At 38.9% G+C, this 23,606-nt stretch overlaps 2 protein-coding genes across 8 annotated transcripts; both read left to right on the forward strand.

The window, feature by feature from the left end:
- Positions 1–2,395: 2,395 nt before the first annotated feature.
- LOC127756486 (uncharacterized) lies at positions 2,396–9,507 on the forward strand. 7 transcript variants are annotated; one of them, XR_008013226.1, is made up of 8 exons: positions 2,396–3,450; positions 3,542–3,635; positions 3,931–4,049; positions 4,570–4,629; positions 5,125–5,184; positions 8,584–8,954; positions 9,173–9,278; positions 9,426–9,498. XR_008013226.1 is itself a non-coding variant. In XM_052281826.1 (7 exons), the coding sequence occupies exons 1-6, from the start codon at positions 3,145–3,147 to the stop codon at positions 5,173–5,175; spliced, it is 738 nt and encodes a 245-aa protein (XP_052137786.1). In that variant the 5' UTR covers positions 2,396–3,144; the 3' UTR covers positions 5,176–5,184; positions 8,584–9,150. The 7 variants fall into 7 exon arrangements, 4 of the variants coding, with proteins under 4 accessions (XP_052137786.1, XP_052137782.1, XP_052137783.1 ...); XR_008013225.1 differs by having other exon boundaries at positions 9,173–9,507; XR_008013227.1 differs by lacking the exons at positions 9,173–9,278; positions 9,426–9,498 and adding an exon at positions 6,978–7,105 and having other exon boundaries at positions 8,584–9,151.
- Positions 9,508–19,542: 10,035 nt separating this feature from the next.
- Positions 19,543–22,484, forward strand: LOC127757426 (scarecrow-like protein 34). The gene is made up of 2 exons (XM_052282930.1): positions 19,543–21,980; positions 22,065–22,484. The coding sequence occupies exon 1, from the start codon at positions 19,638–19,640 to the stop codon at positions 21,852–21,854; it is 2,217 nt and encodes a 738-aa protein (XP_052138890.1). The 5' UTR covers positions 19,543–19,637; the 3' UTR covers positions 21,855–21,980; positions 22,065–22,484.
- Positions 22,485–23,606: the final 1,122 nt, after the last annotated feature.

Below are 23,606 nucleotides of genomic sequence, written 5' to 3' on the forward strand. Positions count from 1 at the left end.
TATTTGCCCATGCGAATTCCACCGCATTTCCAAAATACCCAGACGCATCAGGCAATCAATCAAAGCGATGTAAAGTAGCGGAATGCTAGAGCTTGAGTTCAGTGGAACCGAAGGTCCGTGTAACTTGTGAATTTAATTATTTGTCACTTCTATAAGTTATGTTTCTCTAAATGCCACTTTTATATTTATCTTTAGAAATTTGACATCAGTGGGAGAAATTTTCTTGATATTTTTCTTTACATTTCTGCTGATGTGGCATGACAACTAGGACAATCTATATGGCCGAGTGATAAGTAATTTCCATTTTCTCCCTCTCCAAGTCTGGCACAAACCATCGCCACCGCAATACCACCGACTTTGCCACGTCGACTCAAGCCCGACCCAACAACACACGCACATGACGCACTCGACCTTCCCTTCCCACTCCCAAGTGGTAGAAAAAAAATCCATTGAGGAAGCAAAGTGAAATCGTGATGGATGCTAGGTAGGATGACTACGAGAGACGGCGCCGGCGGCATCGATGATGTATCGCTGCAGAAGGTCTGGTCCTAGACAAAGCCACCACGCCACCAACCTCTCCAGACCTAGCATGCATAGGCGACGATAATGGTTGTGGAGATCAACAGGGAAGAGGCATGTCCACTGACCGTTGTAACAATGGTTGTCACCACCTCGAGCTACCCTTTCCAGCAGTTGAGGAAGGCAACTCGTTGTTGCCGCCTTCTCGATCCCCCGAGCCTCCTCCTCCCTCCTACATTCTTTGTTACTTACCTCTAGGATCTCAAGTCGCATTGCCTTATCCTCGAGCATCAATGATTCCATGACTGTTGGCGAGAAAAACTCCATGGCCAAATCGACCACAATATGCATTGCCGCTAGATCCCCTTCAGCCACCGTCGGTCTGCCGTGGCCCACTACCGGTCGGCAAGTGGTCATTGGGACTTAATGCTCATCCTTTCCCTAGCCCTAGCAGCAAGCGCTCCTTATCCTAAGGCCCTATGTACAGTGGTTGAGGACGATATGGAGAGGATGACTTGTGGGATCCACTAGGTGCAAAATGGAGATTCCGCCTTTGCATTCCACGCTGGCACATCCATAGGTCAAGCCACGCTACACAAAAACTTAAGAAGTATGAGGTGTTTGGATGGTGACCACACTTTGTCACAACTTTGACCAACTTAACCTAGTGTTTTGTTTGATTACCACATGATTGTCATGCCACACTTTTTTGTTTTGTGTCCCTACAAGCCATAGGCACATCTCTTTGCCAAAGTTTGCCTAACTTGTGGTTAAGGATTTCTCAGCCACATCAAGTGTGGCATGCCACATCTTAGCTGTAAAAAGTTTGACAGACTGAAACAAGCATCCCCTAGGAAAAAAACATAAGAACGATTCTAAAAGTGACATTTGAAGAGCGGATGTTTCTTAGATTGGCAAATAGTTGAATCCCTCCATGCAACATGAGTACTACCTCCATATTTTAATGTATGACACCGTTGACTTTTTGTCCAACATTTGACCATTCGTCTTATTTAAAAAATTTATGTAATTATCATTTATTTTATTATGACTTGATTCGTCATCAAATGTTCTTTAAGCATGACATAAATATTTTTATATTTACATAAAAATTTTGAATAAAACGAATGGTTAAACGTTGGTCGAAAGTCAACGGTGTTATATATTAAAATACAGAGGGAGTACTTCAAAGCGAATATATTTGTCTACGGTTAAATTGACCTCGTTTTTACTGTATATATAATATTTGACAAAAAATAACATCGTAAAAAAACTGTCAAATATAAATATAATATAGTAATAGTATAATTTCAATGTGATCAGTATATAATCATAATATAAGTAGGATATAACTGGTATGTAACAATAAGAAAAATGTGGTTTGCTCAGTGGTATCGGGCACTGCATGCACATATGTTATTTGTTGTTCCCCTGTCGCTCACGAATCTCGGGGCCAATCTCAAACAACATCCTCAATGGTAAAAAGAGTGCAAGATTTAGCAGTGAAATTTCAGAGTCAACAAATAATTAGCAATTCTGTCCTTTTCTTTTTGCGAGCAACTATGGTTTAATCAATCGATCCTGAACGTGTGTGTACTCACACGATCGATCGATCGATCAAATTTATGGATCCATTTGACCATCTCTAACTCTAAAGGTTTGTACACAAACTTTTGGACATTTTTGCACCATTTCTCTGGATTGTCAGGCCTAATTAACCTAACAGGCTATATGTGCAACGTGCTAGATATATTTGGCCCATCCGGATAACGGCCCACGGCCCACGTCCAAACAAACGGGTCGTGCTCCGCTGCGCCAAGCTCTATTTTTACGTGTCTCCCTTCTGAAAGCGTACTTTGCTGGTTTACGTATTCACGCGGCGGAAGCTTTTCTGTTTTCCCCCAAATTTGCGCTTCCCTCCCTCTTCTCGAACCTTCCGACCGCCACCGTCGTCGCCATCGCCGCCGGCGCCGAATTCCGCCGCGATCTCGCCTGCTCCCCCCAGTGGTAAGAGATTCGATCGGTCTCGTAGTAACTCCGGCTCGCTCGGGCACCTTAGGTGCGCCGGTTCCTGCTCGATTCGAGCTACCGGCTGCCGACTTTGCCGGCGGAACGTAATCGGCTGCGCTGTCGCAGTCGGCGGCGTGCTTAACCGCTCCCGGAATTCTGCTTAGCTATGGCGATGATTCGATGTGCCCTCCTTCGTGCTAGGAAATCTTGTGCTGTGATTTTCAGGCTTCAACTCGTTTGATGCGTCTATTTTTGGAAGTTATTAGCAGTAGCAGTGTGTTCGTGTCCTGCAATTGACCTAGCCTGCGCAATCTGTTGCTTGCTGCTAAATGTGTGGGTTTTTTCCCCCTAGCCATTAAATTCAAACAACTAGTAGACAACTTGTTATTGCCGAGGTACAGTTTGGAATCATTTGGGTTTGACTGTTCGTTCAAAAAAAGAAAAAAAGAAAAAAAGAAGGGTTTCAGAGTGTCTGCTAGCTTTAAATTTTTGCACGGTCAGATTAAGGAAATTTTAATTTTACTTGTTGGTTGTTTTATTTCTCAACCTCCCATTAATTGCTCCCAGTTAAGGTATTTTCAGTTGGAACATTAGTTATGATTTGTACAATCACAGATGGGATTTACAGATGAAATAGTACAAGTAGATGTGTTAGAAAGGCACTTGTTGGCTGGTTTATCACCGGATGATTATAAGGGAATAAGTGAGGATGAGATCCTCTATGATGCATCATTTGAGGCAACTGAAGACAAGTTTGTCAAGTATCAGATTACTTGGTGGATTCTGCTGTCAGTATTGTTGATCTTAGCTTGGGGAGTAGGACTCCTCATGCTGCTTTACTTGCCAATTTGGATATATGTGTGCCGGAAGGACTTCCGCTCAAGGAAGTTGTGTTTGACTCCACATGCTATTGTCTATAAGGTATCTGCATGTTGGATAGGAGATGGAAACTCTATTTGTTTTCTCTCTTAGGTTCTTACTAATATATCTAACACCCCTGCTCATAATCCAGGTAACTAGGCCTGCCACTTTTCCTTGTTTTGGTGTTTTGAGGAATGAGAAGCATGTTGTCCTTCATTCAGTTTCTGATATTGTTGTCGAACAAGGTAAGCTGAAAATAATGCAGAACAAACTTGTTCGTGACGATTCATTTAAAAAGACTGTTTGTGACTAGTTACTAAACTATTAAAGCGCTTTTGCTAGGACTTGGTTATGAGAGAAATATATATATTTTTTCATTTTCCATCTTTTTGTTGAGTTAGTGCAAATCCAGTTCTTTCCTTGGTTGTGAAAAGCTATGTTAACTTGTTAAGAAGTTTGTTCTTGTTTTTTTTAAATAAATGAGTGACACTCTTGGTGCAATATGCTTAGTTATCTACTGTACTCATGTGATATCTGTAGGTTATCTCCAATCACTTTTTGGTATATATTCAATCAGATTTGAGAACATTGGTGTCCGAAGGCCTTCTAGTAATGACATAAAGATAACTGGAATTAGTCATCCACATGATTTCAGGAAGGTACTAAACATTTTGATTTATCTATCTCAGTCTATCTCGAGTTTTTGTCTCATTCAGACATGCTTTCTTAAGGCTGTTCTTGTCCATCTTTTGAATACAAGGAATCTGAATCTCAGTAGAAAAGCTTATGTACACGATGATCAGCAGAGCACGAGTTCTAAACCTATAACTATGTCTTCGGTATGTCTATTTCTTAATGGTACCTTTTAATAGTTTAAACTGTAAAGATCCTTTGCATTTAGCAAGCCCTGGAGCTATGAGATCCAACCTTTCTGAAAGTGCGATAGTTATAAAACTAAGAACAAGCATATATTTTGTATATCGAGGTTCTGTTTGTATAATACCTTAGGAAGTATTGTATTGTAGATATATAGCTTCTAACAACATACATGGTTTTGCTAAGTCAAGATTGTATTTCCATATTACCCTATTAAACTTGGCTAATGTTTTCATTTTACAGACCATTTTCACTGATCCCCGTGTTTTGCATGATATATATACAACACATTGAATTTTTCAGGTTCCTCCTCTTGGAGATTTGATACTCGAGAAGCTTGACGAAGTTGAAATCTCTGTGAAGGTGATAATTACAGTATCACTGTTAATTTCTCTAAGTTTTAATTATCTTCTGTTTTGTTCTCATACCATTATAGAAACATGGGTAGTGCCAACACCTACAGTGAAAATCAATACTTGTTCTGAATTCGATAATGTTGTACTTTACGTATGAGCCCTTGGGTGGAATAGATTACGGTCAGCAACACTTACTGTAGAGCTCACATGTGTAGGGGTAATGGTACTACTTAATATGAAAAGCTTCTGAGAGTCCAAGAATTTTGGATTTTTAGTTTGATGGTTAGAGGCATCAAGCCAAACCCGCAGGTCATAGATGTATTACCGCCAAATTCCTGTGCTGTTTAATTCTCTAGCATTGCAGATCTGCCTTATATATTTTTGGGGTTACATTTTGTTGTTTTACAACTTTATAGATATTTTAAATACAATATTAAATATGTTATTTTTTTTATTAATATTGGTTCCATTCAATTTGAGACTAAATGTTAGTTTCATGCAGAAAATGCAAACACTGCTAGAAGATGTTGAAAGATCCAGAATGAAGACTTAATATGTTTTGGTAGGTATGCAAAGTTTTAGTTTGCTCTCTACTTTCTCTGTACTGTGCATCAATGTTGCCCCCATGTCAGTGTTCTGTTTTATTTTCATCTTTTTGCCCTTAATATCTGTTTCACTCAGAGTGTTTCATGAAACGCCATATTTTCAATTTACCATTCTCTTAATTATTGGACTATTAACCAAACCATCCAAGAGGGATCCCTTTCATGGATTCTATAAATTTCATTGCTAAACTCAATGAAAATAACAAGTTCCACGTTTTTTCTGGCAGAGCTCTGAATTCTGAAATGATGTCCTTTCATAGATGGTCACTATCTGAGTATCTATGCGACAAGTCCACATCCCTATAGTGGAAGTGTGGAACTCAGAAAGAACTTGACTGAAAACACACAGTTTTTTGCAGAAACTATCCAGAACGTGAATGCGGCATATGCGGATATGCCCTTATCTCTCTCAAATTTGATGGATATTTCTGGCCTTGAAAGAGCAAATACAAAAGCACACTGTTCTGTTGGAATCACATTAATCAGCTTAAAACCTACTCTTACTAACTTAATAGTCAAATTTGAGCTCTAGTTAGTAAAATCCGTCTGCTCTTCAGAAAACTCTGGAGTGGCCAAGCTGGTAACATATATGCCTGTCAGTGGTGGTTTTCTCGACTCTGATGCCCTTAGTGCTCAATAAATTATACTAGGAGTTATAACGAATAAAATATGACCACATGTCACTATCACAAAATGTATCCAATGCAAAAATGGTGAAGCAAAGATGCGCCACTTTTGAGGCAAAGATGACCAATCTTTAGTCTTGATTTATGTGGCAGAAAAGTATGACGAGGGGAGGCTCTCTTTTGAGGATCTTGTACCTGTTACATTGTAGAGTGCACTGCTTAAGTGTTTATTTGTCGAAAGTCTATGGAATCTTTTACTGGGTATTTTGGTAAATAGTATTATTTTTCTATAGTATTTTGGTAAATGGTACTACCTCCGTTTCAAGTTATAAGACTTTCTAGCATTGCCCACATTCATATAGATGTTAATGAATCTAGACACACATATATGTCTAGATTCAGTAATATATATATATATGAATGTGGGCAATGCTAGAAAGTCTTATGATATGAAACGGAGGAAGTATTTATCTGGTTAGATACAAATCATGCTTGCCTGATGACTTGCATTTCCAACATGTGGTTCATTGAACCTTAAGCATCCAGTCATCATGTAACCACGGGAAGTTGGAAAAATAAAAGGATTGGCAACAACAGGAGAGCATGGCTAAAAGGCAGTATCTACTTCCAGTCAAGGCTGACTGCTTAACCTTTCTCCCCTTTTTCTCGTCCTATGTTCACACTTCCCACTTCCCAGTACCCCATGTCCCCAATAACAGTAGTAGTTAGTAGTATTTAATCACCTGGCTGAAGATTGTAGTGTACCTGCAAACAATTTGTTTGGGTGTCCTTGTCCCTGATTTATTGGGGGAATGGATCCATCATAACTTAGTTTATTGATTAGGTGGTTATGGCTGCATCGCTTTATGTCTCATCTATTGTAGTTTAAGCGCATAGTGGGCATGAATTATGTTGCCTTTTGTTTATTGTCCATTATTATCACGATCGATTAATGTTGAGTAGGAACCTAAATAATCCATGATTAAGTGCCACTCAGAGCAGCCTCTAGTGCTGTCGGGCATGACTTTATGGTAGTGTGATTGATCTAAGCCTGTCTTGCCCAATCAAACTACTATTACAGCCTGACACGATTGCTGTTACTGGTTGTCTGCCTACCTGTGTAGCCTGGACTATCTTGGAGCGTATGGTGACAAAGTTCTTACTTTTGGGGATATTTTAAGATTGAAACAATATATGGTTGGTGCCCTAGTCGTGGATATCAGCATCACGGTCATGGTTACTGTGGATAGTGGTAAGATGATGCAGACATTTTCCACGGTTGATATTTAGCTTGAGCAAGTGTTTAACTATGTTATTGTCTTATGCGTTGTCGTGTCTACTAATAGGTGCTTAGGTAGTGATGGATTAGTGTTGTTTGCTGCCTATTGTGTGATTAAGCTGGGAATTTCACTTTCTGCACATAAAGTCAGACTTGAAAATTGCAAGCTTTTAAGATTCTGATGGAGAAATATCAGCTAAGTGATGCAGATAAAACAAGTGAAGCATGCCACTGTCTTACCTAGTGGTATTAATAAGATTACAGTGGGCATGTCTATTTTTTTATTTACTACAAAAAATTAACAAAAAATAGTTTGCTTTCTTTCTTTTGAGAGCACTTACATTTTGTTGAAATACACAGAGACGGATGATACGTTGTTTTCTTGGGCAAAACCATTTTTTAGGGTGTGTTTAGTTCACACCAAAATTGGAAGTTTGGTTGAAATTGGAACGATGTGACGGAAAAGTTGGAAGTTTATATGTGTAGGAAAGTTTTGATGTGATGAAAAAGTTGGAAGTTTGAAGAAAAAGTTTGGATCTAAACAAGGGCTTAGTTCCAAGGTGAAAACACCTGCTTACCTTATTCTGTTGAATTGTCCTGTTTGCAAATGAAAAAATGGCTTGCTATTCCTTTGGAGGGCTTGACATATTGCTGAGTACTACAAATTATATTGGAAAAAGCAATACAATTTTTGCTCTGTTCTTGATCGTTCAACCATGGACCATGACGAGAGTCAGACAAATGTCTTCCCCTCTTCTTGTAGTCTAAGCTATCCTGTGGGTTTATGCATGTTGTTTATGCACTGAATATACTACTACTTTTGAATCGATACAATATATGACATTGCTAGTTGTGGTTGACTTAAGTATTGGGAAAATTCAGCTAATTAAAATGCACCCACTGTCCTGATACACCTAAGTTCTAATGCTGACATCTTGATATCGAGATGTCTAGATTGTTGTCCAAGAAACTAAAGATGACAAACACAATCAAGATTACGCTTGTATCCTCGGTTGCTGATTGAGCAGCAGAAGAGGAGAATACTCTATGCACAAGTGGTTTTCAGTTTTGAGCTTTGACCAAAATCCAAAGTCCAGCCCTTGCATCACTTTATTAGCATATCACCACCTCATAGACAGACAACAACAAAACCATTTGAATATTTCTGTAATAAGAAGAACATATATCTTACGAATCTGAATTGACCACATGCTCCTTTTGCTGCTCTTATTGATCGTGATAGGCAGGTGATGAGCTGATATGTATGGACTCTACTAATTCTCTTGTCACATTCTGTATCCTTCCGTTTTATTCGTGTCGACTTCTCCAAGTTTCTACAGCTAGCTGACAATTTTTATTTCTTCCGTTTCCAGTGGGTATACATCTTCACATATAATAATATTGTATATTAACATATCACTGTGTGTGTTTTTGCATGTTTTTTTTTACAGGGATTAACCATGGGTTTCATTGGGTCCACAATTAGGCCAACAGATAGCAACATCTTCTCTGGAACCTCACCCTTGACCGTTGACTTGGGCGTACGTGTGCACTGCAGGGCAATGCGGCTGTGATGTGAGCCGGTTTAATTTCCTCTTAGCAATGGTGGGCCCGGATAGACACTGGCCCCACCTGTCAGCGACTCAATGTCAAGCAGTCAAGCCCCAGGTATACTTCATGGATTGGAGAATTTGGAGCACTGAAGCTACCCTATCGTTCTCCCAGCTTACATGTGCTGCAAAACCTCTGAATTCAACGGTGATGACTATGAGATAAGTTATAGTGAGTTCATCGTCAGATCATGGAAATCATGTTTTAATCTGTAAGGCTGATTTTTCTTTTGTCATATATTTGCTCTAGTGACTCTACTGTATATATGGTGATTGAATAGGCTAGGGTAGGCTAGGCAGTGATTTTCCATGCATGGTCAATGTAGTGGTTGGCAAAAACAATTGAATTGATGGAATTGATTTTGGGATAAGTAATTATATAATCAGGTGTTAATTAAACTTGTTCGATAATCCATGACATATCATGTAGGGGCTACATGTTCAATTCAATGGCTTGTTTGGATGTGTTTGGACTTAGGAGTGAGTTGGGATCCTGATTCATCGCAGTCCAATCATTTGGTACATTGTCCAGCACGGTAAGGACATCTTGAAAAACTGTTGCTGCTGAAATAAACTGTTCTCTTGACTTCTGGTCACCTGTAGCTTTTCTACAGTTTGATCAATCACTCAATCCTTTGTACTATAACACATTAACACTTAATTTTACTTTTGTGATCTCGCAGTCGCTGTAATCTTTTCCTGGCATAAACATCCCTATTGCTACTGAAAAGAGAATTTACTGTGGATTAAAGTTACAGCATATAGTTCCATAAAATCTGTCAGCTCCACCGTTTGCTCTTCACTTTATTAGCCGCAACCAAAATCTAAATTCTAAAACTTTCATTTTGTAGTTAATTTTAATGCTTTTGTTATAGTTTATTTTTCAGCGTCATATTTTAAAACGCTAAGAACACATATATAATAAAAAAAATTACTCATCAGTTAATTCTTTTTTTCTCGCTAATGAGCATTATGGTTTACGATTGTGGATTATTTTCCTTGCTGTAAATCGAACAATTGTCGTCCCCTCCCTAATAATCTGCTTTGAGAGCTTGGTGCTCTAGCCTGTCGTTTTTCCTTTGTCTGCTGATTGTTATAATTGGTACTCTTTAGGCCTGTTCACTTTGATGCCATTTTCAACCATATCATTTTTTTTGCAAAGTTATCAAAAAAAATATCCACGTTTAATTTGTTGCCAAATTTGACAAATACATAAGAAATCTTGCCAAAATTTTGATATTTGCCAAAATTTGGTAAGGTTTATTTTGGCTACAATCTGAACAGGCCCTTTATTTCTTCTAATATATCATGCGGAACTTCTTCTGTTAATTGTTTTAAAAAATAAATCGAATAGGTGGTAACAAATCAGTAGGTGATGCTTTTAATTACTTTTACACGAGGATACTCCCTCCGAAATCGTTTTGGACAGCGACACGGTCTCCAAAACATAACTTTGACTTCTTGTTTCTATAAAAATATTTATTGAAAAGTGATATATGTATACTTTTATGAAAATATTTTTCAAGACAAATCTATTTATATAATTTTTATATTTTCAAACTCAACAATTTGAGAGTTATTCATGATTTATATTCTTAAAGTTTGACTTAAAAGATTGTCCTAAACTATACGAAGGGAGTATGATGTGATGTGGTGGCTGCTAGCCGCCTCGATCTCCAACATCATCAGCAAATTGGGCCAAAGGGACATCGCAGCCGTCAGCTACATCGAAAGCTGCTATATATACGGACAAGAACGGCTGCTAGCTTAGCTATCCAATCCATCCATCAATGTGGCAACCTTTTCCTCGAAAATTATACAAAGGAATGCGTCTGGACCCTTCAATGTTTTCTTGGAGGCATATGCATGCATGTGGATGTGGCCCAAGCCATATGATGATCGAGATCGATCGAATGGACTTACCTGTCGATCAGTATCCACTTGTGTTGGCATGATTAAAGATCGAAAAAGATGGGACTAACATATGTATCATCCTTTTTTATTAGTTTTCTCTCTCTAAAGTTGATATATCCCTCAAGCTAGCAAATGTTGAATCGCATCGATTCGTAAGTAATCACAAAGAGCTGGAGTAGCATTTTCCAACTGCAAATCAAATTAGGAACATCAGGACACAGTTGTTTGAGAATTTTCCCTTAAAAAGGCATAAAAGAGTACAAATATAATAGTAGCGAAGCCAGGCTAGTATCGCAACGAAGAGTGTTTTTTCTGATCGTCGGTTAATTTTTACGGGTATTTTCAGCGATCGATTGTGATGGCACCGACAATGAAGCTTGGGTGGCTGCTTAGCTAGTTCGGGATAGTTGGCTCTGCTACTGCATATACTATATAAGATTCACGATAACTTATTTATTCTATCACCTATCACCTTTGTATCATCACATGTTCATTTGATAATTCCTTGATTTTTGAAAAAAAAAAGACATAATCACTTATATTATGAAACAGAGAGAAATTAGCTTTTAGAGTCACCTAGATCACGGGGTCTTGTATATATATGGTCATGTTGGATGGTGCTGCATCATTATTGCTTACGGTGTATCACAATTAGACAAGACATACTCCCTCCGTCCCAAAATAACTCAATTCCTGAGTTTCCGTGTCCAACGTTTGACCGTTCGTCTTATTTAAAAAAATTATAAAAAAGTTTAAAAAGATAAGTCACGTATAAAGTATTATTTATATTTTATCATTAACAACAATAAAAATACTAATCATAAAAAAAATTCATATAAGACGGACAGTCAAACATAGGACACGGAAACCCAGGAATTGAGTCTTTTTTGGACGGAGGGAGTATGTCACTATTACTGGCTTGTAGTAACCGTAGCCCGTGCAACTACAACAAAAGGACAGTCGAATAGGACCTATATACGATTCATATACAAAGTATTGTCTCCATTCTAAAATATAAGACACAACCACCCTTAACTCAAAGACCAAGAAATAATTATTATCACATCATAGTTTGGATTACCGTAATAAATAGAATGCATGCACCCAACAAAATTAGAGATCTTGATAATGGGGGATTTAAATAATAATATTTTAGTGAAAAAGATGTGTTAGTTAATGGCATGTACGCATGCACGCTTATATTATGAAACAACTTTAAAAAGTAATTGTGCCTTATATTTTGGAATGGAGGGAGTAGTATAAAAGGTAGTGGGTGGGGGAATAAAATAGTACTCCCTCCATTCCAAATTGATCTACATATAGTTTTTTGAGGTTATTCCTAAATGATCTACATATTTGTGTTTATTATTAAGTATATTCGTTATTTGTGTATTGGAGTAAATGGGCATTGATGCATGCATCCATGCACATAAGTATTTATAACCCACATGCACTATCTTGATTTGCTATTGGCTAGAAAATATTAGGGATGATGCATGCATCGAGTTTGTTGCTAGAGTAAATATAGTATGAGAGAGTTATTAGCTTTTCTTGATCTTGGTGTACCTATAAAATATGTAGATCAATTTAGAATGGAGGGAGTATAAAAGTTGGTAGGTAGAGAATAAAGTACCGTCTCGGTATTCCAAAACACCTTATAATTCATAATAAATTTAGAAGAACTCCCTTATATTATGGGATGGAGGATATATCTGCCACCACGATGACTATACATGAATAGTGTTTGCTTATGTCACCTATTGGCATCCTTCAATATCCAACTGTATCCGACACATTTTTGTCCCTATTGATCCGATTCATCACCGAGCTAGCTAGAGTGGTTGCATGCTTATTTATGCCAATTCTATTCTACACCCTTCTAGTTCGAGAATACACGTATTTATGACACTAGACATGAATATCAAATTAAGCATTAAGGTTGTAGTCCACATATAGGACTATACAATGAATAGAGATGTATTGCGTAGCTGAAAATTAAGTAGCCTAGTCTGAGAGGCTTGGCCAATTGCTAGTTCCACCCTTGCTTAATTCCAAACAAATTTGCAGGAGATATACCATATATATAGCTGCTACAACTAAATTTTCCCTCTTTACTTAGGTGTATATGCAAATGCATGTGCAAATGCACACTAGTAAATCGAGTCATCGGCATCCCATTTGATCACGTACGACATCAATCTGATAGGTCATGCCTACCGTACTATCAGAAGGCTAGCGACCAGATCGATCGGTCTGCTGATATCTACCCCAAAAAATTTGTATAAATATAAAAAAGAAGTACTTTAGATAATAAAGTAAGTCATAAATAAAATAAATAATAATTTTAATTTTTTTAAATAAGACGAATGGTAAAACAGTGCAAGTAAAATGTCAAAATTCCTTATATTAGGGGACGGAGAGGGAGTATCACAGATCACACATTGTATGTATAGTCACTGTTCATCGCAAGGACAAGTAGGGGCGTTGGTTAGCTATGATATACGTATACGATTGATGTGTTTAGTTTCCCTCTATTCTCAACTTTCCATCACATCATATCACATTAAAAACTTTTTTATACACATAAACTTCTAACTTTTTTCCAAACTCTCAACTTTCTTCAAACTTTTAACTTTTTTCAAGAACTAAACACACCCGATATTCTCATTTCTGCTGGTTGTTACGGGTTACCTACAACGTACAACCTCTCCTGGTCCACTAACCATATAATGCCTATAAAATGTGTGTACGTACATGATCTGTTGATTGATGATATATTATATGTATCATGCGACATAAAGCAATGTCGACTTCTTGTCCTTACATATTTGTCGTTGTCGTGCGGGTTTTACGTCTTGTTTCCTAAGATTGAATGACAGACTCTCATAAATTTTCTATAGCCTATTCAAAACATACTATTCCCTGTTCCATATGATCGAAAAGTTAATCACCAGATCATTCGCCTGCTAGACATCACATATTTACATAGTCAATTTTCACCGTAAGGATGCATGATCAAGGATGTTGGATAACTATAGTATATAGCTATAGTTTGTTCTTTTCTTTTGTCTGGTGCAAGGTTTACCTTATCGCCGGTAACCGTGTGGTTGCCGGGCTTACCACGGGATACGGTAATATAAATACAACGGTAGCTTTCTTAAATTTAAATAAATTTAAAAAATAATTTAAATTTTTGATAAATTTTGTACGGTTTTTCACGGTTACCACGTGGTAACCATGCTTACCGTCGGGACATGGTAACCCCGGCCCCGGAGGTTTGGAAAATCCTGGTCTGGTGGTTACGGGAACTAATTTGTATATTCCTCTGGTCCACTAGCCATTAATGTCTCTAAAATGTATGCACAGTTTTTCCACTTTATTCTTTTTTAACTTGCGAGCACAAGGATATTTTACTTCTACTATCATAAAGTTAGTTGCTCGACTGCCCTTTCAATAATAAATAAAAAAAATGTGTCTACAGGATACGTTGATGGCATATGCATGCGCATGCTAACATATGCAATGTCGACTTACTGTCCTTATATATATACTTATCGTTGTCGTTTGGTTGTACCTTTTGTTTTCTAACCTTGAGTGACAGACTCTTAGGAATTTTCTAGAGCATGACGGAAAACATATTAATAGCAATTAGCATAGGCAAATGTTGATGCAATAAAATAACATTATTTACTGTGGTGGGCCAGTTAATTAGTAGGATGGCTCCTCCTGGTCACATGATCGAGCCTTGGGTCCACTAGCGTACTATGGTTTGATCATTTCATATATACTCCCTCCGTAAAAAAAAAAAAGACAAACCCTGGTTTCCGTGCCTAACGTTTGACCGTCCATCTTATTTGAAAAAATTATGAAAAAAATTAAAAAGACAAGTCACGCATAAAATATTAATCATGTTTTATCATCTAACAACAATGAAAATACGAAATATAAAAAAATTTAATATAAGACGGACAGTCAAAATTGGACACGAAAACCTAGAGTTTATTTTTTTGGATGGAGGAAGTACTTTGATGTAAACTCTAGCTGCTGCGGCCAGCTCAATTCAACATCTTTTGAGATTGAGATAGTACATATCTCATCGTGTTAGACTCTGTTTAGATGGGACTAAAACTTTTAATTCCCTATCACATCAAATGTTTAGACACTAATTATATATATTAAACGTAGACTATTAATAAAACCCATCTATAATTTTGGACTAATTCGTGAGACGAATCTATTGAGCCTAATTAATCCATGATTAGCCTATATGATGCTACAGTAAACATTCTCTAATTAAGATTAATTAGGCTTAAAAAAATTATCTCGTAAATTAGCTTTCATTTATGTAGTTAGTTTTGTAAGTAGTTTATATTTAATACTCTAAATTAGTATCTAAATATAGGGACTAAAGTTAAGTCACTGGATCCAATCACCACCTTAATAATTAGCAAGTGACATGTGTTTGTGACAACTGAATCGACTCGGACGTGTGTGACTGCTTCTCCTATTCATTTCGAGAGAGAAGAGACGAGAGTGCAATTCGGATCCTCTGTTGTGGAGGAGAAAATTCAGAGGTAGCTACAGTGCCCAGCATTAGGAGTACTGTGAAGCTTCCGATAGAAGATGGATGGATCAGATGAGATGCTACAGTAAATCTGCTACAGCACTAACCAGCGGTGCTACAGTACATTCATCCCTGTAGCTACAGTAAATCGCGACTGTGCTGTGCATTAGAACACTGTTACCCCTCACATATTACTGTAGCTACAGTGACCCTCTGCGTAATGCAGAGGATCCGAATCCACGAGAGTGGCTGATTATTGGTAAAGAGAAGTGCGGAGACATCCTTAATTTAATGTTGTATCTTATTTTTGCCAGATATACTCCATATCTTTCCTAAGGTGTGTTCAAGAGAAAACAAAAATAGATATTAATTAAGAAAATACATAAAATGAGATAAATAATTATCATATGATCTCTAACAAATTAATCTCAATAATTTTATTTTACCTGGTTAATCCACTTTTCTTTCTATCATTTTTCTTAAAGTTTGCATCAAGATTATCCCTTACATGACGGGTGATTCTTTCCTTTTCTTTTCTTCTCCCTTCCACTTCATTGTATAAGCTTAGTGTATAGGAACTTATGGTAGTTGCACTGATGATCATCATGCATCCACCAAATGAGATTTGGTCCAAATCTAGTGCAGGTGCAACTGCAGAAGAATCAATATATGCTATACACTTGCAACGACGTGTACAGTGTACTACGTACTCTTCCGATCTAAGGCTGTCGAAAAAGCTCAAGGCTCGCGAGCAGCTCGAGCTCGGCTCGTCTCAGACTCGATTTGAGCTCGGCTCAAGCTCTTAACGAGCTGAACCCGAGCCTAGCTACAAGCTCGCGAGCTTTGTCGAGCCAAGCTCAAGCTTCTCACGAGCCTAACGAGGTGTGCAACTTTTTCCTTTTATATATGATAAGTGCTACTCCCTCCAGGCTGATAATATTTATCGTTTTAAAGAAGTGTGAGGTCAAACTTTAGAATCTTTGATTATAAATTATTTTTAAAATATTTATCTTTCAAATATGGTGACTACATATATAGATTAGTCTTAAAAATTACTTTAATAAAATCATATATTTGTTAATACTTTTATACATATTATAATAAAAAATAATGGTCAAAATTGTTTTTTGGAAACCGTGCCCTTGTCCAAAACGACAAATATTATCAACCCAGAGGGAGTATCTCAAGGATAAATTAGTATCTATTCATATGAAAAATTAGTGTATTGTGGCATCATATATTAATATTAACTTCTCATAATCTTTTTCTTCAATATTGTTAATTAAAATTATTGTTTTTTTATAAAATTTTATCATCAAAATATACACTATCCTATACTCGATCGAGCTTCGCGAGCCTAACCGAGCTCGAGCCGAGCCTGCTTAAAAGCTCGAAGGATGACTAGGCTCGATTCAAGCTCGGCTCGAGCTTGTGTCGAGCTTAAGCCTAGGCAGACAAGCTCGGCTCGTTGACAGCCCTACTCTGATCCTAACGTACCCTAGCTACAGCCATTAATTGAATTAAATGTTTCTCAACGGCTGCACAGTCATCAAGGTCTCCATGCTGATCTCGATCCCATGTCGATGCCAGTATATATATAGTTCTTTTTTTATTTTCGGGGAATATATATATAGTATGCGAGTATTGATTATTTGCGTGTATATGCACGGCGTGTACAAGCTTTGAATTGACCTTCCAACCTCTCGTATGACAATCCATTTGGATCATTGTAGCACTTGACAGTACTGTGTATGCTGACCATAAGCATGCATGGAACTTGTTATGTACTCTACCTTAGAATTTATTAGTAAGATCAGGCTGATTTGCTCCCGATGTAGGGACCAAAAATATTATACTCACACCATTCCAATTTGATATATAGTAGATTTTTTGGTCTTCCAAAATTCATCATCTAACTGGTGTTTACTCGTTTATTAGTGCAAAAATAAATGTCATCATAGTATATCAGTTCGTTTATATGTGCAGGAGTAAAATGTTTGTTGCATATCTGCTCTCTTATCTATGTAGGAGTAAATGACATCGTCGCATATCTAATCATCTTGATCGATGAGGTTTAATCTCAGAATAAATGATGTTTTTTTTGTTTTGGTCTTAATGCTATTTTCAAATATGATGACTAAATTGGGATGGAGAGAGTAACAAATTTTATTAAACTTGCTCTGTTCCTATAAGTATAATGTTTTGAACGCCGATACAGTCTATGACACATATGTTTCATCATTATTTTTTAAAACTATATATTGTATTTATTAAAAAGATACTATATGAACAAGATTTTCTTGATAAATCTAGCGATATGATTCTTACATTCTAAATCATGCTGATTTTGGCACCTATTAATTAATGATTTTAAATTTTAATTATTGCACATGTTTTAAGAATCAATTATTTTAAGAATGGATATTATTAATAAAAAAAGAACGGGTCAAGTTCTACTAATTTAATTTAACAATCATATCTAATCTTATATAACCTTATACTACCATTTTGCAAGGTTTGGACTATGAGCATTGTCTTTAGGGTTTGTTGGAACCATGCCACCCTATATTTGTAAAATTTGAGATATGCCACCCGTATCTCAATGACATATAGAACCCATATGAGTCAATGACATGTGGGTCAGTGACTAGGTTCTTGTTCCAATTTCAACAACATATATGTGCTTAATAGTATCTTCGTTTTTTAATAGATGACACGTTGATTTTTAACACATATTTGATTATTCTGGTCTTATTAAAAAAAATCACGTAATTATTATTTATTTTGTTGTGAGTTGTTTTATCACTTACAAATATTTTAAGTATGATTTATATCTTATACATTTACACAAAATTTTTAAATAAGATAAATGATTAAACGTGTGTTCAAAAGTAAACGATATTATATATATTAAAATATAGAGAGGGTAACTACTCCTATGTTGCACTGTACTCTATATTTTTTTCCTTCGCACAGTTTTCAACTAACAATAATACTTCAACTGTACCGTACAAGCCTTCCACAGCAAATACTAGTCAAGTACTGATCACTCCAAACACTATATGTCTCTGTTGAGAGAGAAGTGAGGAAATTTAACGCAGTTAATGATACTCCCTCAATTTCAAAATATACTCCATCTCTATCTGGTTCTATATTAATTGACGCTTTGAACATAGTTGAGATTAAACTTTTATAACTTTGACTATCAATAACTTTAAAAATATTTAGTTTAAAGAAACTAGAAAAACATATATAGATTTGTCTTTCAAAACACTATAATAAAAGTAAACATGTATTTATTTATTGTATATATTATAATAGAAAAATAAGGTTAAAGGTATATCTTGTAGAGCTAGCGTGTCATTGTTTAAAGCGTCAATTAAAATGAAACCGGAGGGAGTAAGGCACAATCACCCTTAACTAGCTATTATAGAATAAAGAAAATTGGTTGTGCCTTATATTATAGAATGAAGGAAGTAACATTTAAAAAATTAAATAGTTTCTGGATACTAATGTAGTAGTTCATTTTCTACATTTTATAACTATTGAGCCTTACAATCTAGAGCGAGAATATAATATAGTACTAGATTATTTGATGGGGGCTAGTTGGAGATTCTTAAAAGTGGACACAGTTACTAGAAACTTCTTAAGAAGAGCCTATATTATATTTGAAACCTTCAACCAGTAATACGTTGTGTGTATAGCATATGTTTAAACTAGACGTACAGTGAGTTTCTCTGTAGCAAAAGAAATTCTACCAAGCTAATAACTCAAAAATACAATCAGTATAAAGTTTAATTGTTACTACCTTCATCTCAAAATAAATGCAGCTATAAGTTTCCGCGCTCAACTTTGACCGTCTGTCTTATTTAAAATATTTTTATAATTACTATTTTTGTTGTTATAAGAGGATAAAACATGAATAGAACTTTACTCGTGACTTATGTTTTAATTATTTTTAAAAAATTTTCTATATAAGAAGAATGATCAAAATTAAACGTGAAAAACTATTGTTGCAATTATTTTAGAACGGAGGAAGTACTGCTAGGAGCTTTTAGATCGAACAAACGGTCATCGCACCGGTCGAGCCAGTGAACTCATCACGTTGACCCGGTCGCCATGCACCCGCAAGCTCATCCACCTAGCCCAAGCCCAGCCCAGCCCAAACCATCCATCCCCGGCCCACCCCGCCGCTGACGGCTGGCCCCCACTTCCGGAATATTCCGTCCATCGCCGTCACCCCACCTCCTCCCTCTCTATCCTCTTCTCCATTTCCCTCTCCTCTCCCCTCTCTTCGCTGGTCAATCCCCCTCCTTCCTCGAACCTTCGCTCCCCCCCCCCCCTTCTCGCCGCGCCACCGCCTCTACAAATCCACTAAACCCCCTCCTCCGCCTCGCCGCCTCGCCTCGCCGCCGCCATGGGCTCGTCGGCGGCCGACTCGTTCCCCGCCGGTGGAGATGATGCAATCCGAGACGTGTACGGCATCGGTGGTGGTGGGGAGGAGGACGATCCGTCCCTCTTCCTCTACCTCTCCGACCTCGCCCCCGTCTCCCCCTCCGCCTACCTCGACCTCCCCCCCTCGCCGCCGCCGCCGACGACGACGGCGACGACGATGGTGAAGGAGGGGGAGGAGGCGCCGGAGGACCTGGTGCTGCCGTTCATCTCGAGGATGCTGATGGAGGAGGACATCGACGACAAGTTCTTCTACGACTACCCCGACAACCCGGCGCTGCTCCAGGCGCAGCAGCCCTTCCTCGAGATCCTCTCCGATCCCTCCTCCAACTCCCGCTCCTCCAACTCCGACGACCCCCGCCTCTCCCCGACCTCCTCCTCCGACACCTCCGCCGCCATCAACTCCTACGACGCCGCCGCCACCGCCACCGCCGTTGCCGCCGCCGCGGTGCCCGTGCCGCAGTACGAGAGCATCGAGCTCGATCCCGCCGCGTTCTTCGCCGCGGCCAACTCCGACCTCATGAGCTCCGCCTTCCTCAAGGGGATGGAGGAGGCGAACAAGTTCCTCCCCACCGAGAACAAGCTCGTCATCGACCTCGAGGCCTCGTCGGAGAATAATTACCTCAGGGGTCTCGAGGAGGCCAAGAGGTTCCTGCCCAGCGACGACAAGCTTCAGGTTGGATTCGCTGCGGCGGCGGCGCCTGTGGTGAGCGTGAAGAAGGAGGCGGTGGATGTGGTGGTGGCAACCGCCTCGGGCGGCGGCGGACGAGGGCGGAAGAACCCGTACGACGACGAGGAGCTGGAGCTGGAGGGAGGGAGGAGCAGCAAGCAGACCGCGGTTCAGGGGGACGATGTCGCGGCGCGTGCCATGTTCGACAAGGTGATGATGCCCTCCCATGAGAATTGCACCGAGATGATGGAGAAGCTGAGGATTGCCATGAAGGAGGAGGCGGCCAAGAACGAGGCCAGCGCCGGCGGGAAGGGTGGGAACGGGAAGGTGAAGGGAGGGCGGCGGGGCGGGAGGGACGTGGTGGACCTGCGCACGCTGCTCATCCACTGCGCGCAGGCCGTGGCCACCGACGACCGCCGGAGCGCCACCGAGCTGCTTAAGCAGATCAAGCAGCACGCGAAACCGACCGGCGACGCGACGCAGCGCCTTGCTCATTGCTTTGCTGAGGGCTTGCAGGCGCGGATCGCTGGCACGGGCAGCCTGGTGCACCAGTCGCTCGTGGCTAAGCGCACCTCAGCCGTGGACATCCTCCAAGCGTACCAGCTGTACATGGCTGCCATCTGCTTCAAGAAGGTGTCCTTCATTTTCTCCAATCAAACCATCTACAATGCTTCCTTGGGTAAGAAGAAGATACACATCGTTGATTACGGTATACAGTATGGGTTCCAGTGGCCGTGCTTCCTGCGGCGGATATCACAAAGGGAGGGTGGGCCACCGGAGGTAAGGATGACTGGCATTGACCTCCCCCAGCCTGGTTTCCGGCCAACTGAGCGTATTGAGGAGACAGGGCACCGGCTCAGTAAATACGCCCAGGAGTTTGGGGTGCCATTCAAGTACAATGCCATTGCAGCGGTTAAGATGGAGTCAGTCCGCAAAGAGGATCTGAACATTGATCCTGATGAGGTGCTCATTGTGAATTGCCAGTATCAATTTAAGAACTTGATGGATGAGAGTGTTGTGATCGACAGCCCAAGGGATATTGTGCTCAGCAACATCCGGAAGATGCAGCCTCATGTGTTCATCCATGCAATAGTGAATGGCTCATTCAGTGCACCATTCTTTGTGACACGGTTCCGGGAGGCTTTGTTCTTTTACTCGGCCTTGTTCGATGTTCTGGATGCAACTACCCCAAGGGAAAGCGAACAGCGGCTGCTGATTGAGCAAAACATCTTTGGACGAGCTGCTCTGAATGTCATTGCGTGTGAGGGCATAGATCGGGTGGAGCGCCCTGAGACATACAAGCAATGGCAGGTGCGGAATCAACGGGCTGGCTTCAAGCAACTGCCATTGAATCCAGAAATTGTTCAGGTAGTGCGGAACAAGGTCAAGGACTGCTACCACAAGGACTTCGTGATAGATATAGATCACCAATGGCTCTTGCAAGGATGGAAGGGACGAATACTCTATGCCATCTCAACATGGACGCCAAATGATGCTCTCTCTTATTTTTAGTTGTTTTTTTTTTTGGCATCGCGACAAATATAAGATCTAGGTATTTCAATAAGATGGCTAGTGGCAGTATGTCATGTATGAAGATCGATGGTGTTGGTGTTGGTTTGATGGACCCAATGACTTGAGGTATGCCTATCTAGAATTTGGAGTGCACTTGTGATTCCAATGGGTTGGTTCTTCTTCTGATTCAAACCAATTCATGCAATGCAGGCTATGAGGGAGAATTGGTAGCCCAAGTTGTTGAAGCCATAAGATAACCAAGCATGCATGTAGATATCCATGTTTTTATGTGATGTTAATTAGTTGCTTCTGCTGTCATGTTGCAGCTTAGTGCCACACTACCACTTAGAAAATAGACTTAGGTCCTGGTCCGGATGATGTTCGCTGCAGCGTCACCGGTTCTTGCGATCAATCCAGTCAGTTGATCCGGTTGTAATTGACACCAGTTACTCTGTTTTTACTAGGTGCTTACTGCACTGTGGCAGACAGTAACATTGTAATATGCTCAAAATGTTGAACTGGGTTTTGGCTAGTCTTGTGCTGTTGTCAACCTGAGAACTATCTTTTCGGCCAACTTATTTGGTCTATTCATGATCCATGTTGCAACAGAGGGTCAAACATTTTTGCCCATTGATGTGTGTGATATTGTTTTTTTAATTATTATTTGCATTGATGTGATATTGTGATTCCATACATTGACATACCTTGGCTGTGTTGGATCTAAACCTTAGTTATTTTCCATCACAACCTTACTTCTTTTCCATCACATCAACATGTCATCACATCAAACTTATTTCGCTGTGGAGGCTAGAAATTCCCACATTAATCGAAAAAAAAGATAAAATCTACACCGCTAGATCGTGATAGTCCTAAATTATAACGGTTGATATTTAATAAGGCTACAAATAAGTTTTGGGAACTAACTTAAATGCAATAGGAAACTAAAAGGCTACATTGGACTGATCTGTCTACATATACTAGAAACATAAATTGATTAGGAGTAGGATTCTGACGTATGGGTGTTGGTCCTGTTGAAGCCTGTAATCGGATTAGGACTTGGGCATACATATTTGAATGCATATGGCGCTAGAGCCTGTAATCTGTAATTAGAGTCATTTAAATTCACCATATATATACGGCCATGCATTGCTAGGAGAATAGGAACAACTAAACAGTACATACATATAGCATACCATATGCTGTATGCACAAGCCTAGCAGTAAAGGCCATATACATGTGGCTGCACTGGCTTACGATTAATTAGGCAGTAACGCCAGTGGTTAAAGGCATGTGCGTAATTCAATATATACTTAATTAATAATTTCATAAAAAATGAGTTGTCGCAGGAAAAAAAAATTTATGTCATAAGACCTTCACCTTCATAGCAGCTTCATCAGTCAGAAGTGCAATTTGATATATGTGTGCACTTTTGGGTAAAAGAAAAAAATAATTGTAATTCGATAAAAAGAATATTAAAAGAACAGTCTATCTAGAAAACAAGACAAGATTAATTAAAATTCGAAAATAATAAAATAAATTTCAACATTAGAAAAATAGTAGTAGTTTATGTAGGAATACAATTTAGAAATAGCTAAAATTCATAATTAAAAATAAGAAATGTTGCAAGAAGAGACCATCTTAAACGAAACATGAGATCAATTAATTGAAATTTGGAGTAAAAATAAAATAAATTCTGAAATTATAAAATAAAATTGAGAGTTTAGGTAGGAATACAACTTATAAATAACCAAA

Source organism: Oryza glaberrima, chromosome 12 (assembly GCF_000147395.1).
Source record: "Oryza glaberrima chromosome 12, OglaRS2, whole genome shotgun sequence".
Classification (NCBI taxonomy): domain Eukaryota; kingdom Viridiplantae; phylum Streptophyta; class Magnoliopsida; order Poales; family Poaceae; genus Oryza; species Oryza glaberrima.